We start from the raw sequence: 15711 nt of genomic DNA, 5'->3' as shown, positions 1-15711 counted from the left end.
CTGATTCCTGATATAGGGGCTGTGAAGGTACCTATCAGGACACCAGCATCTTTGAGTTTAGGCAGGCTGCCAGACTCTGAAGTGTCATCAGCCTCATGGATTCTCTTCTTTACCAGGCGAGTTCTTTTCTTCTATTAGAAGTCAGAAGAACAAACAGATGGTGAGATTCTGCACTACACTTTAAGGTCCTTTGATTAAACAAAGAACACTGGGGAAAAATGCTACACAAAAAATATACAAATTGAGAAGGTCTTTGTGCAGCAGCATCTGTTTCCCTGTGCCTAAGACAGGTTTTCAATTGTTAAACTTAATACCAGACACTGAACTATCACTATCAAAAATACAACAGAAAGAAGGGATGAGGATTTTTCCGAAACCATTGCTTATTTGGAACTCTGGAAGCAGAGCAACCCAAACTTAACCAAAGATGCAAGACAGTTGCATAAAATGACGCAAGAAAGATCTGAAGATGGTGTCAGTTGATGTCCCTTTATACCACTAGTGTCCTCGTGAGTCTGCTGGGCCAAGAAGAGGGAAGCAGTAGAACTCTGGAAGTAACACTGGCTATCAAGCTTCTGCAGGCTGCTCCAAACGCCAAACCATGGTCACGGCCTGGCAATTTGTCCAGTCTATTAAGGCTCGGAGGGTTAATAAGCTACTTCCTGCAATACAGGTTTTGATTCCCACAACATTCATTTGCCCACTATGTGGGACTAAGCAAGTTATTTAACCAAATAGTGCTTTAGGGCAATTGGAAATTTGGGCTAAGCTTTTTAGTAGTCGACTGGACTGCACACTAGTAACAACCTATGAACTTAATCCCAAATGTCAGTCACAGAAACTGTAATTTACAAAAAGTAATTGCATCAGGAACAGAGTGCAAATGAAGTAAACAGCAAAAGTCAGTCAGAATGAAAAATACAACAGCAGATAAATTTATTTCAAAAATGAATCACACAAGTGAAGCTTTCAGGGAAACTCCCTTTATCAGTGCCATATACAGGATTAATTGCATTCAATAACTTTATACTTATATTACATGACACAAAACACCAATGGCCTTCTCGTACAATTTGTCGAAACGTAACATTTCATCTCTTACAACAATTTAAAGCAGTATGTATTTTTAACCTTTCTTATATAAATATAATTAAAAACATGATAAAACTTTAAATTATATTTGGTCAAATACAACTACAATTTAACATTTTTATCTTTGAACAAATTTTACCAGAAAGCCATTGGTGTTCAGCGGCTGCAAAACCGCCTCACAGGGCCAACATCCTTTAGCCATGAAGGGAAGTTGGATGCAAGAGTCACATCACCCGCATCTCATTCTGGCCTCATTTTGGTCACTGCTTTCTTGGAGGAGTATCATTGACTTCAAACTACATGATGATATGGCAGACAAACAGTAGATTTCAAACTTCTTCCAATCAAAGTAGTTTTGGAGAGAATGTTGTCTACATATCAAAGATTTACAGATAATTACCTGACAACATACATGTATTCTGGACCTAAAAAATACAAAACAAGCAAAAAAAAAAATTACCAGCGAGGTGGGATCCTAGGCTACAACCTTGAATGTCTGCACCAGCTTCAATCCAACTTGACACAAAGGGCACATCATTTGGGTCTACGTTTGGCATTACTGCAGAGCAATGCTGACTTTTTAACATAAGCTTACAAATCCAGCACTGACACTTTGCAGAAGGGACGCAGACAAGCTTCTGTGCAGCCTGTCCTAATCTTCCCACACAGAAGCGATTTTACTAAAAGCCCCACAATGACTACAGCCTGATGAAGCTTCTGTACAGCCTTTCCTAATCTGCACACACAGAAGCGATTTTGCTAAAAGCCCCATGACTACAGCATGATTAAGCTTCTGTGCAGCCTTTCCTAATCTCCACACACAGAAGCGATTTTGCTAAAAGTCGCACAATGACTACAGCCTGATGAATCATAATACTTCTGGCCAACAGCCAATGACCAGGTTTTAAGACTGGAAAGTCAAAAGATTTAATCCACACAAGACTGGCCTAAATTCAAGTATTGTACACAGCAAAACAGCACACTCCCACATATTAATGCTGCTAAGATTTACTTCTTATGCAAACAGAGTTCCTTATTATTAACATGCTCTATTCTGTGCTTTAAACTACTTCTCTGAAACTCACGATAACAACGTCTAAAGACGTCATAGGGGTACAAGAAACTAAACATGTATAGAACACTCAAAGTATATTTTTACCCAAGTTTCAGAACTGCAGTAAAGTTGTTCAAGTTAAGATGTCAGCTTTTAAATAAAAAAGGTAGAAACTGATTCATTACACAAGACAATTTTAGTGAATTTTCAGAAAAGTAACTAGCATTAGTTAAAAATGTACACAAAAGCAAAGTATTCTTTTTTGGAGTACTTCTTATCTTTAAGACACTGAAGGGAACATCACCAAGAAATGCCAAAAAACGACGGAAGCATTTCAGGGATATTGACATTATCACTCCCGCTATTTCCCAAAAAGACATGGAGATGCACTCTACCCATTTTGAAGACGCAATTCAGCACTGATTTGCAGCAAACTCCACAGTGGCTGCTCAGTATCCCCACCTTCAGATGTACCAGCTGTTGCCTGAATACCAGCCACAAGGACAGAGCTACCAGTGGTCTCCCCCACTGCAGCCAGGTCTCTAGTGACCTCAAACACACACAGTCACCTCCACTAGAAATAGAATCTGACATACGATCAACTCACCATGAAAAATACAGTACTCACTCATGCATCTGCAAATGATGAACTCTAGAACACAGACTTGAACCTAAAAATCCTCTTGACGTCCAACTCAGGACTTCAACAGTTGTTGAAATATCACGGCTCAACTCCCATCCCTCAAAAATAGTAAAAAAAAGAAATCAGCAGATACTCTTAGGGTCAGTCGCAGCTCTTTCCCTTCTTCAAAGTACTGTCTTTACTTACTTTTTCAGAGAGACACAGTATACGGTCAGCTGTTCCACTGCAGATGGCCCCACACCCATGTCATGAATCATCTCCTCCACTTCCGGGCGCTGAGCCTGAAGAAGAGCTTCAACACTAAAAGAAAACAGTTTAAAAACATACAGATCTTCATTAAGGGGAAGAGTTACAACAGACAATGTTATGCAACTGAATACTTGGGAGAATTTAAGAAATGTCTAATCCCAGATTCAGAGAGATGACATTTCAAATAATCCAGAAAACTTGTATGTTATAATGTACAACAAAGCCATATTTCCACAGAGTTAGAGGTCTGCAGTACCAAGATCACTGGCATACTTTCACAAAATGGAGCTAACCATAAAGCTTTTAGCATTGCCATCTACATCACAGTTACAAACGTCAGAACCATTCACAACATGCAACACGCTGAAAGTAATATGTATAGAAAGACATGAAAATGAACTATGGATCTTTAGGATCACAAATGTGACATGTCACCTGCTACATACCATGCAATCCCTACTGTTCCTGTTATAATTCAGGAAACTAATGGTGAAAGCAAAGTTACAAAAGTCAAAAAGGGGGACACTGGGACATGAAAGACATACGCCTGGAGTGTTTCTCCACAGGTCTCCCCTGAAAATTGGCTCGTTCCAAGTTGGACTTTCCTAGTAAACAAAAGTGAAATAAAAATAAACAAATAACATGACTGATTTTTAAACAGGAAGTTAATTTTTTGAAATGAACACCTTATTTTTTGAAATGAACACCTTATGTTCATATAGTCTCGGGTTGAGACTGAAGTGTTCAGCCACATAGAAGCATAAAATCTCCCTTTGGCTTACTACTACTGTATGGCCGACTGCTTCACCATTATGGTATTAGTACTGAGATGAGACTTGCTGCAAGATGCCACTGCTAGTTTCTGTAACTGCCAGCAAAAAGATCAGAAATCCAGTTACACAGCTGAAAACAGAACATGTAGTGAAATTTCTCATACTTATGAAATATCTCCACTAAGGGAAACCTGACTGATCATAATTCATAGCTTTGTCCACCATCTGAGAACATTGCAATTCCAAATACAAAATGGCTAAAATCATTACAAGTGATTTACATCGTTATGGGAGGGCACTGATTTATAAGCTGAAGTGACAGCCACAGTTCACAAACAAAAGCATCATCCATATCCGCCATCAGGCTGCAGGCTTTGACAATGAGTCTGCAAAAACTTTGTCACCTGAAGACTAAGTGGAATAAACCACTTGTTCAGTTACATCAAAACAAATAAATTCCAGGAAAGATGTCATACTAATTTGTAATAAAAGGCATCATTTCAAACAAAGTGCATCTTAATGCTGGCAAATGTGTTATTAAAAAAGAAGTTATGTTTCACCATAATGTGCTTTATGTGTTGTCGATCTTCATTCATTCTTGACTGTTGGGGTTCGGTTCCGTCCTTGTAACTGACTCGGCTGTTGTTATCAAGCTCGTGACAGCCAGAAACTCTCGGGGAAAGGCTACCCATAGTGCCTCTTCCCTACCTTTCAGATCGAGTTTTGTCCACAGCAATAAAAAGGTGGAAGCTTTGTAGAAGTAACTGCCCTACTACTACAAAACCAGGACTAGTTCCGAACCTCCAGGAGTCTCTGGAGGGGATTGGAGGGTGGGATGTCAAGAATGAATGAAGATCCGCAACACAGATGGAACTTTATGGTAAGAACACAACTTCTTTATCTGATGTTGTCAATCTTCATTCATTCTTGACTACTGGTACAAAGTCCCTAGGCATTTTATGTCCCTGGAGGCTCTATGGAAGGATATTCCTGAGCACCATAGAGCCAAAGGATGCTCTTCCCTTGGGGACCATATCCAATTTGTAATGAGTGACAAAGGTATGAGGGGTAGCCCAAGTGGCCACTGCGCAATGTCATCCATGGTGGCTCTAGAATGAAAGTCCACTGAAGTGGAAACTGATCTGGTAGAATGAGCCTTGACTTTGGTTGATAGGTTTAGCTTATTTTGGTCATAAACAAAGGTGATATAATCTCTCAACAATCTCTCAACCATTTCAATAATAAAAAGTTATGTACTCACCATAACGTTCCATCTGAGTAGGTGACTTCATTTGTCTGCAACCTTTGGGTCTTGGATCCGAACTCGGATCCGAGCCGGCAACTTATTCATAGCTTAGAGATCCGAGCTCCTAGCTCCTCCCCTTACCCATAATCCCCTGCCAACCCTGACTGACCTCAGATCAAGTTTGCCCTTATACAAAAAAGCCGAATACATCCCGAAGGATATAATAGAAGGACATACAGGAAGAAGAAAATTTCTGAGGGCCAGGGGGAAGGAGGGGGGGATGGTTGCAGAGAAATAAAGTCACCTACTCAGATGGAACGTTATGGTGAGTACATAACTTCTTAATCTGAAGTAGGTACTTCATTTGTCAGCAACCTTTGGGACAGAGTCCCCAGCTACCTGAACCTTGGGTGGCCATCATGGAAAGATGTTCCGCAGCACTGCAGAGCCAAAGGACGCTCTCCCTCTGAAGATAATGTCCAACTTATAATGGTTGATAAAGGTATGAGATGAGGCCCAAGTGGCCGCGGAACAAATATCATCCAGTGGAACTCTAGATCTAAAGGCTGCAGAGGTAGGTACAGAACGAGTAGAGTGCGCACAAATTCCCTGAGGTGCAGTCCTCCCAGAAGTGTCATAGGCCAAGAGAATACACTGTGAGATCCATCGTGATAAAGTGATCTTAGAGACAGATTTACCTAGGTTAAATTTGGAAAAGGAAATAAACACCTGGTCGGATTGCCTATGACAAGCAGTCCTGTGAATGTAGAAGCGCAATTGTCTGTGCACATCTAAGGAGTGAAGTTTGTATTCTCCCTTGTTCTGATACTTAGGGAAGAAAACTGGTAGGTTAATGGACTGATTGATCTTGGCCTCTGAAGCCACCTTGGGAAGGAAAAGAAGGATTGGTCCTGAGGTACACTATCCTGATGAAAAGACAAGTATGGGGGTTTCACACAAAGGGCCTGAAGCTCTCTCGGAAACTCTTTTCGCCGAAGTAATAGCGACTAGGAACGCCATTTTCCAAGAAAGGTACTTAAGATCGACCGAGGCAGCTGGTTCAAAAGGGGGAGCTGTCAAGGCCTGTAAAACTAGAGCTAAATCCCAAGGGGGTACAATTTCCCTGATAGGAGGTCTGAGCAAGAAAGTACCCTTGAGAAAGGACTTACACAATTTCGCTGTAATCAAGGGGCCCGATTCATGCCCCACATGGTAATAAGAAATAACTGCTAGTTGAACCTTGACCGTAGAGCAGCTAGCCCCCTGATGGAAGAGACCTGTAAGGAACTCCAAGACAGACGGTAACGGGGCTGTGAAGGGGTCTAAGTTGTTATTCTCCGCCCAGATGGAGAAGCGCTTCCACTTACTACGATAGACTTTCCTAGTGGAAGGTTTATGTGCTGCTACGAGAATGGCTTTAACCGGTGAAGAGATTCCGGGAGTCCTGACTAGGAGTGGAACTGCAGCAGCCACGTTGTCAGTTGAGGTTGTCCAGATTCGGGATCGGGAGGGTCTAGGGGATGAGATATTAGATCCAGGAGGGGATCTAGAATCCAAGGCGGATTTACCAGGTGAGACCACAGGTAGGGGAACCACGTTTGACGAGGCCAGAATGGGGCAATGAGGATCATCCTGCTCCCCAACTGACTGGCTTTCTTTATGAGTTTCAGCATCAGGGACAGAGGATGATAGGCATAAAGTAGACCAGGGGGCCAAGCATGCACCAGAGCGTCTCTCGGGGATTCCCCGACGGGGGGAAGTAGAGCGAAGTAACTGTTGCATTTCGTATTTGAGGGAGAGGCGAAGAGATCGCAACAGGGTTGCCCCCACACGGCAAAAATTCGCTTCGCTACCTGGGGGTTGAGAGACCACTCGTAAGGGGAAAGAAGGGTGCGGCTGAATCTGTCTGCCAGTATGTTGGACCGTCCCGGAATGTGCATTGCAATAAGAAAACGGTTGGTAGAAATCGCCCATTCCCACACTCTCATGGCCTCTCGACAAAGAGGATACGACCTGGTTCCCCCCTGTTTGTTGATGTACCAGACCACTGACATGTTGTCTGTCTGTATAGCAATAGTTCCTACCGGAAGAAGGTTCTGTAGTGCTCGCAATGCCAATAGCACCGCCCTCATCTCCAGGACATTGATATGCAAGGAGGTCTCTGTGTCGTTCCACGTGCCTTGGACTGTCTTGCCTGCGCAATGCCCCCCCACCCGAGGCGAGAGGCGTCTGTGGTCACCGTGGCGAGGGGAGGTGGCGTGGAGAAGGGACGTCCCGTATGGAGATCTGAGGATTGGAGCCACCATACGAGAGCCGTCCTGCATGCCTTGCTGATGGAAATAGGATGGTGCAGGGGGTAACGATGAAACGACCATTGGACTTGAAGGGTCCATTGCAGTACCCTCATGTTCAGATGAGCCAATGGCAGAAGAGTAATTGCTGCCGCCATGGAGCCTAGAGCCCTCAGGACCAATCCCGCAGGTGGAGCTGTAGATTGAAGGATGGCCTGTACATGCAGCCTCAGGTTCTGAAGACGTTCCGCGGTAAGAAATGCTAGGAGATTTATTGTGTCCAATTTGGCCCCTATAAACTCTATCACCTGGGTAGGAGCAAGAGAGGATTTGTTCATGCTGATGGTGATGCCCAGCTGGGGGGCCAAGCGGAGGAAGTAGTCCCTCGCTGAGCAAAGTAGATGCCTTGTCGGGGCGGTCAGGAGCCAGTCGTCCAGGTATGGAAACACCTGCATTCCCTGGAGTCTCAGGTGGGCCGCTATCACTGCTAATACTTTGGTAAACACCCTGGGGGCTGTGGTGAGACCAAAGGGAAGGACCCTGAACTGGTAGTGACTGGCTCCTAACCGGAAGCGGAGAAACCTCCTGGATCATCTGTCCATAAGAATGTGGTAGGACGCATCCTTGAGGTCTATAGAGCACATCCAGTCGTTCTCCCGAAGTAGGGGGAGAATGGATTGAAGAGTGACCATTCGGAATTTTTGTTTGGTTACCGACAGGTTCAGAAGGGAGAGGTCTAGGATTGGTCTTAAGTCCCCCGTCTTTTTTGGCACCAGAAAGAAACTGGAGTAAAACCCTAATCCGAGCTGGTCTGGGGGGACGGGTTGGATGGCTCCCTTTTCTAGCAGCTGCTGGATCTCTGCAGCTGCTGCCCCCCTCTGATCGGGTGGTACATCGGGGAGGCTTTTGGGTCTGGGGACATGAGATATGGGAATTTGGTACCCTCTGGATAGGATATGAAGCACCCAGCGATCCGATGTGATGGACTCCCAAGCTGCCAGGTGCTTCGAGAAATGCCCCCCGACTGCCTCCAGAGTGAAGCAGTCGGGCAACCCCTCAGGGTTGTTGCGTGGGTCTGTCAGAGAAAGGTTCTCTGGACCCAAAATTCTTCGGGCCCCCTCTGCCTCCAGGGCGGCGTCCTCCCTGTCCTCCTCTGCCACGGAAGGACTGGTTGTCCGGAGCAGGCTGGGAATGTTGCGATTTCCAGAACCACATCTTCTTCTGTCCCTTTTGGTTCTTGGAGAAGGACCTCTGGGGAGCGGAGAAGCGGACTCCGACGGCAGACGTCTTCCCATCCTTTTTGCTCTGGACTAAAGTGTCGCGAATGGTCTTGCCAAATAAGGCAGAACCATCAAAAGGGGCATTCGCAAATGACGCCTTAAAGGGTTCCACGAAGTCACAATGTCGGAGCCAGGCCTGGCGCCTCATGACTAGGCCTGCTCCGCTGGCTCTAGCAGCTCCCTCTGTAGCATGGGACAACAACTGCATAGAGGTATTAGATATCGATCTTAGAGTGGCCATGCGAGTGGAGTACAATTGCTTGTCCTCCGCCGACATGGACTCCAGGGGGGAAGCAGCGTACTCTTTGATAAGGTCTTGCTGCATCCTTATAACGTGTGCCATATAGTTCAGAGACCTTACTGAGAAGGTCGCTGAACTAGAAACCCGCTTCCCCAGGCGATCCATCGAGCGGGACTCTTTGCTCAGTGGATGGACCGAGGGACTCTCCTGAGCTAATTCCCTCTTGGAGGCTGCCGCCGTCAACATGGCATCTACGGGGGGACCCTTGCTCTAGTGGGATCTGTCCGCAGGGGGGCTCAGAATTCGATCGGGGTGTTTGGGAACTGGCTCCACAGTGTCCGGCTCCTTCCACGCCCTGATGGTAATAAGGTCCACCAGGGGGTCGGGCGGAGGGGACACCCAAGAGGTAGACGGTTCTGCTTCGAATGCCTCCAGGAACACGGACTCGTCGGAGGAAGCCTTGGGGACAGACCACCCCCCCCTAATCCTGAGCATTTCCATGATGTCTCCAAAGGAGACATCTTCGAGGGGTGACCTAGGGGAGCCTTCCCCTTCATCCAAGTCCATGTCTTCTGTTAAGGACTCGGGGGAGTCCACATGTCTCCTCTTACACTTGTGCTTATGAGGCACATCCTCGGGGGGGGGGGGGGCTGTCCGAGGAGGTCTCACCAGCAACGACCTGTTCCAAGGGAACGACCTGAGACATCGAAGCAGGTTGTCCCTGAGGCTTGGTGATGGAAGCCTGACTCAGCCGAGAGGGAGTGCGGGGTGGAGCCGAAGCAAGGGCCGGGGGTCCGGATGCCCTCAACAGAGCCCACTCCACCGCATCGAAGGCCGAGGGGGAGTCGCTCTCTCTGGGATCCGAAAGTCGACTCCCACTCAGACCCGATGGAGGGATTGGAACCGGAGCAGAGACCATCGGATCCGAAGGACTCGCGTGGTCCGACCCGGACGGAGCCAAAGGCACACACAATCCCACAGATCCGAAGCTCGGCCCACGGCTCCGAGAGCTCGGATCCGACAAGGAAGGACCAGACAGACTCGAGGGCAGAGTTGGATCCGAAGTACCCAGTACTGTCGGCGCCGACCCACCCCCGGCTCCAACGCTGCCCGGCTCTGTACGCTCCGAACCCAAAAAGCGGGTCGGAGAAGGAGCTATCTGGGCAAAAAAGGGTGTTGAGCTCCCCCCCAAAGGGGGGGGGGATGCATGAGCACTCCCCATCAGCAGCTGGGCCTGGATGAACCTTCGCATCATCCAGTCCAAGTCCCCATCCGAAAGGCTGCAGGTAGATCTCGACGAGGCCACCGAGGCGGGCCGGGAATGCTGCCTCGATGACCTCGACGGAGATCGGGTCTCCTCCTCCTCTGGTCCCGAAGAAAAGCAGGGGGATCGGTGCAGAGGAGGAGGAGACCTGGAAGCTGTGGACGGAGAAGCCTGCTTAGCTGGGGGGGGGGGGGCCGAAGCGGAGGCCTCGGCCCGCCACTTGTGGTGCTTCTCCCTCCTTTTCTCCCTCCTGGCTTCCCTCTCCTCCGGCGCTTTAGTGGAGTTTGAGTTCCGGCCGGGGGGAGGGAGGCAGGAGTGGCCGCCACCGGAGTACCGGAGGCCGAAGCCGGATCCGGGGGCAAAAGTCCCGCCAGGATCAGCTTCGACCTACGGTCTTTCAGTGCCCTGGGGTTGAACCCTGCACAAATAGAACACCCAGAGGAGAGGTGTTCAACCCCAAGGCACCGAACACACAGAGTGTGGCCATCCGCCGGTGAAAGCTTATGGCCACACTCTGTGCACTTTGAGAAAATAGGCTTTGGGGCCTCCGACATTTTTTGTTTTGTTTTTTTTTTAAACAACAAAAAAAAGATTTAAAACTAAACTACCTCACACAGACCAGGTCCCAACACAAAACAGTCCACACACACACTACGCACCAGCGAAGGAGGGGGAGGAATTACACTAAAAAGGGAACCTAACCACACACAAACAGTTAACTACAAATAACAAGTGAGAAATAAGTACTTTTTAACAAAAAAAAACTGTCACTTAACTACCACACGCCAGAAGCTCAGGAATCTAGAAGCGTACGCAAGAGCGGCAAACTAAATCTGAGGTCAGTCAGGGTTGGCAGGGGATTATGGGTAAGGGGAGGAGCTAGGAGCTCGGATCTCTAAGCTATGAATAAGTTGCTGGCTCTGATCCGAGTTCATATCCAAGACCCAAAGGTTGCTGACAAATGAAGTACCTACTTCAGATGGTAACTTTAGAAACTGGTTTGCCCAGTCGAGTACCTGAAAAAGACAGGAACAATTGGTCTGATTTCCTAAAAAATTTCGTTCTATCCAGGTAAAAATGTAATGGTCTGTGTACATCCAACAACTGTAAACAATATTCTCCTTTGCTTGAGAAGTTAGGGAAGAAAAAGTGGTAGGTCTATTGACTGATTAATATTCGAGTCAGACAACTCTGGCTAGAAAAGAGGGGCTAGTTCTAAGTGATACTCTCTTTGTGAAAAATGATATATGGACGTTTCACACACAAAGCTTGTAATTCTGATATTCTCCTGGCTGACGTGATGGCTACTTAGGAATAGGGTCTTCCAAGATAAAAATTTAATATCACAAGTGGCTGCTGGCTCAAATGGTTGACAGATCAAACGTTGCAAGACTAATGTTAAATTCCAAGCTTCAATGGGTTCTTTAAAAGGTGGCTTCAAATGCATAACACCCTTTAGGAAGGTTTTGTTTTTTTTTGTTCAAAGATTTTTTTTTATTATTTTTCAATAAAGAGAATATGAAAACATTTTGAATTTACATTTATGATTGAAAAACAAAATATGGTAAAACTATATACAAAATTTACAGAGGCCTCAAACAATAAATTAGAAAGGAGCAAATTACATGCATATATAAAGACATATAAGATTCAACAGTCCAAATTCCAAGTTGAGGGTAGATCTGAATTCATTGTCTTAATAAGGGATATAACCTTCTTCCAAGGATTATTAGACCATTTTTGGGAAAAATTCTTAATTCTTTAGGTTGTATTTCCGTTGATGCTACTTTATCCAACAAAGTCAAGAAGTCTTCGAAGGTTGGAACGGAAGGCGATTTCCATTTTCTCATAATACACTTTCGGGCAACTACCATTATTGACCAAAACATATATTTATTATTATTATTCAGTACAACAAAATCCGTTACACTCAAAAAAATTAAATATTTTGATAACATGAAAGAATCACTGAAAACAGCTTGAAGAACTTTAGCAATATCATAGGAAGGTTTTGTAAAGGTGATGGGAGATTAAGGGAAGGTCATCAAAGCCATTATGGAAATTTGAGATAGCAGCTAAATGAACTCTAATGGTAGAAGCTAAGGCTAATGATCAAAATACAGTTGATAAATATTCTAACTCCTTATTAACTGGGGCTGAGAAAGGGTCAGTTTCTTCTCCGTGAGACCAAAGCACAAATCTGTTCCATTTACTGAGGTGAAGTTTCTGGGTGGATGGTTTATGAGAAGCCAGAAGTATCTTTTGTACTGGGGAAGATAGATTATTCTGCTTGACAATTACTGGAAGTGGAGGAACCAAGCAGTCAGCTTGAGACTTTGTAGGTTGGAATGGACCAGCTCCTATGGATAAGACAACAGGTCTGGAGTTGAGTCCAGAGTCCACAGACAGTGAACTAGGTGAGGCCAGAGAAAGGGGAACCAGACTTAGCAGGGGCAATGAGGATCAATTTGCTTCTCAACTGTTGGGATTTCTTCAAAAACTGGGAAATTGGAGGAAAAGCGTAGAGCAGCCTCAGGGGCCAATCATGTAGGACAGCATCTCTCGGGGACTCCCCCCGAGAGGGGGACATGGCAAAATAGCTGCTGTATTTGCGGTTTATGGGAGATGCAAACAGGTCGCAGTAAGGCTGACCCCACTGATGAAAGATCTTCATTGCTACATTGGGATTGAGAGACCACTCGTAAGGCAGGAGGATGCATCTGCTCAGTTTGTCCGCTTCACGTTGGAGTTCCCTGGAATGTGTACTGCTATCAGAAAGCAACTGGATGTGATCGCCCACTGCCACACTCTTAGGGCTTTCCGAGGTTCCTCCCTGTTTGTTGATGTACCATACCACAGACATATTGCCTGATTGGATAGCAAGGGCAGATTGAAATATTTGCAATGCTATGAGCACCACTCTCAGTTCTAGGATGCTGATATGCAAATTGGCATTTAAGGGGGACCAAGTGCTTTGGACAGTTTTTCCCTGAAAATACCCCACCCCCCCACCCCATCAGGGGATGCATCTGTGGTCACTACGGCCTTGGGCTGAGAAGGGGAAAAGGGGCAAATCCACAATTCCTCTTCTGACTTCATCCACCAATTTGGATCCTGCTTGTATCAGTTAGTTAGTTATGCGGATTGGCCTACTTGCATCAGTTAGTTAGTTAGTTATATGGATTGGGTAGGACATCGGATGTGTTAAGGGAGACCACTGTGATGCCAGGAGCAATTGAAGCAGCCTCATGTGGTACCTTGCCAGGGGAACTAGGGTGACTGCCTCTGCCATGGACCCTAGGAGTTTTAAGACTAAGCAAGCCGGAACTCTGTCATTAGAAAGTATCACTTGAAGGTGCAAGCTCAATCTTTGCAGCCTGTGAAGAGGTAGAGCAGATGCACAGGATTTCGTGTTGAATGTTGCTCAGATGAATTCTATATTTTGCGTGGTTGACAGGTTTAACTTTACCCTGTTTATTGAAATGCCTAAGTACTTTGCAAGGTCTAGAATGGAGTCCAAGGCTTGAAGCAGTAGATGCCTGGTGGGGGTGGTGAGGAGCCAGTCGTCTAGATATGAAACAGGAAGAATCCTTGGAGCCTTAAGTGAGCTGCTACCACTGCCATGCATTTGGTGAACACCCAGAGGGCTGTGGTAAGACCAAAGGGCAGTGCTCGAAATTGGTAATGACTGGCTCCCAGATGAAGTGGAGGTATCTTCCAGGGAGCTTGTCCATTTTTTATGTGATAATACAAATCCTGAAGATCGATAGAGCACATCCAATTGTCTTTCTCCAAGGAACGGAAGTACAGACGGTACCGTGACCATCTGGAATTTTGTCTGTCGAACAAACTTGTTCAAAACACTGAGGTCTAGAATTGGCCTCCAGTCCCCTGTCTTTTTTAGCACTAAAATGAATCTTGAGTAAAATCTGGATCCTATTTGGATGACTCTTTTTTGAAGCAGCTTTTGAATTTCTTGTGCTGCTATATCCCTCTGACTGGGTGGAACATCAAGGATTCGCCTTTGTGGTCTTGGATAAAGATCAAAGGGGATATAGTAACCTCTGGTAATTATCGTCTGCACCCACAAATCTGATGTTAGTGTCAGGCTAAGTGGTGCAGAGAGAATTTTCCCAACTGCCGCCAAAGGTATGATATTGGGCAGCTGCTCAGGAGCACTGGTAGGGTTGTCCGGGGAAAGAATCTCTGGAACCCTGATTACGTGGGTCCCCTCTGCCATGGGAGGGGCATCTTTCTGAAGAGCCCCCCCCCGCTCTGTCCCAAGGGGAAACTCGTCACATGTCCCAAAAAGGTCCTTGGGACTTTCTGAGCCACATCTTTCCATTCCTCTGATTCCTGGAATAAAGGTCATTGAGGAGCAGAAAAATGCACACCCACAGCAGAAAGGGTCTTTCCATCCTTCTCACACCTGGCTAATGGGTCTCTAACTTTTGGGCCAAACATTGAGATAGCATCAACCGGAGCATTAACAAAGGAAGACTTGAAAGGGTCCGCAAAGTCACATAAGCGCATCCAGGCATGACACCGAATGGTAATGCCTGCACCCACCTGACTTGGTCATCCCTTCAGCTGTGTGTGCAGTAAGCCGCATGGACGAGTTTGATAGCAACTTCAAGGTGGCAAGCTGGGAGGCAATATTATCCTGTACATCATCAGACACTGCTTCTGCCAAAGTCCCTGAGAGTTCAGTAATCAGGTCTCTCTGAAAACGGGTGAAATCTGCAAAGAAATTCAATGACCATATGGCAAAGGTCGTTGAAGCATAGACCCACTTCCCAAATATGTCCATTGTCTGAGATGCTCAGTTTGGAGGATGGACAGTAGGACTCTCCTCTGCAAATTCTTTGTGGCAGCTGCCACCACCATAGCATCTACTGCTAAACCTTTAGACCAGGGTTGATCTTCTGGTACAGAGAGAATTTTGTCTGGTCTCTGGGAAATTGCCTCTATAGTGTCAGGGGCCTTCCAAGCATGCTGCACAATGAGTTTGACCAATTCATCGGCAGGTGGGGTCACCCAAGAAGTAGAAGGTCAGGCACGAAAAGCCTTTAAGAAGACAGATTCCTTGGAGGAAGAGCTGATGGGCTTCCAATCACCCCTCTGTTTCAATATTTACAGGATGTCTCCCGAAGGAGGCATCTTCAGGGGGTGACTGTGGGGAACGTTCCCCTTCATCGTAGTCTGTATCCTCAGTGACAGATTCTTCCAGAGAATCTAAGTGCTTCCTCTTGCACAATCTCTTATGGGGTGGCTCCTCAGGGGGAAGTCTGAGGAAGAGTCCGAAGAGAGGGTACCCTGCCGCAGGGTGTCTTGCTGGTCTTGTGCCTGCTGCCCCGATGTAGCAGATTGCGACAGCTGCGAGCCAGAGGATACATAGATGTGACACTCTGACAGAGATGGTGCCAACTGTGAGCCTGCTGAGGCGAGAGCCCTCTCCATAATTTGAAAGACAGGCCTGCATGAAGAGGGATGGGAGCCCGGAACTGAGAAAGACCACCTCAGAACTGGGGTCACACCCCGCTCCCATGAGCCCATCTCCAGAGTAGGAGCCCTGAGA

General features: G+C 46.3%; 1 protein-coding gene across 1 annotated transcript in view; it reads right to left on the bottom strand.

Annotated features, from left to right (window-relative positions):
• LOC122807606 (TRAF interacting protein) overlaps positions 1-15711 on the bottom strand; it is a 676961-nt gene that overhangs the window by 425693 nt on the left and 235557 nt on the right. Inside the window, exon 7 of the mRNA XM_044078516.1 lies at positions 2976-3089. Coding sequence (XP_043934451.1) covers positions 2976-3089 — 114 coding nt within the window. The remainder of the gene's footprint in view (positions 1-2975; positions 3090-15711) is intronic.

Source organism: Protopterus annectens, chromosome 7.part1, assembly GCF_019279795.1.
Source record: "Protopterus annectens isolate FY-2018-M chromosome 7.part1, PAN1.0, whole genome shotgun sequence".
In the NCBI taxonomy this organism is placed as follows: domain Eukaryota; kingdom Metazoa; phylum Chordata; order Ceratodontiformes; family Protopteridae; genus Protopterus; species Protopterus annectens.
The sequence above is the reverse complement of the archived record's forward strand: the minus strand, read 5'-3'. Positions and strand labels throughout refer to the sequence as shown.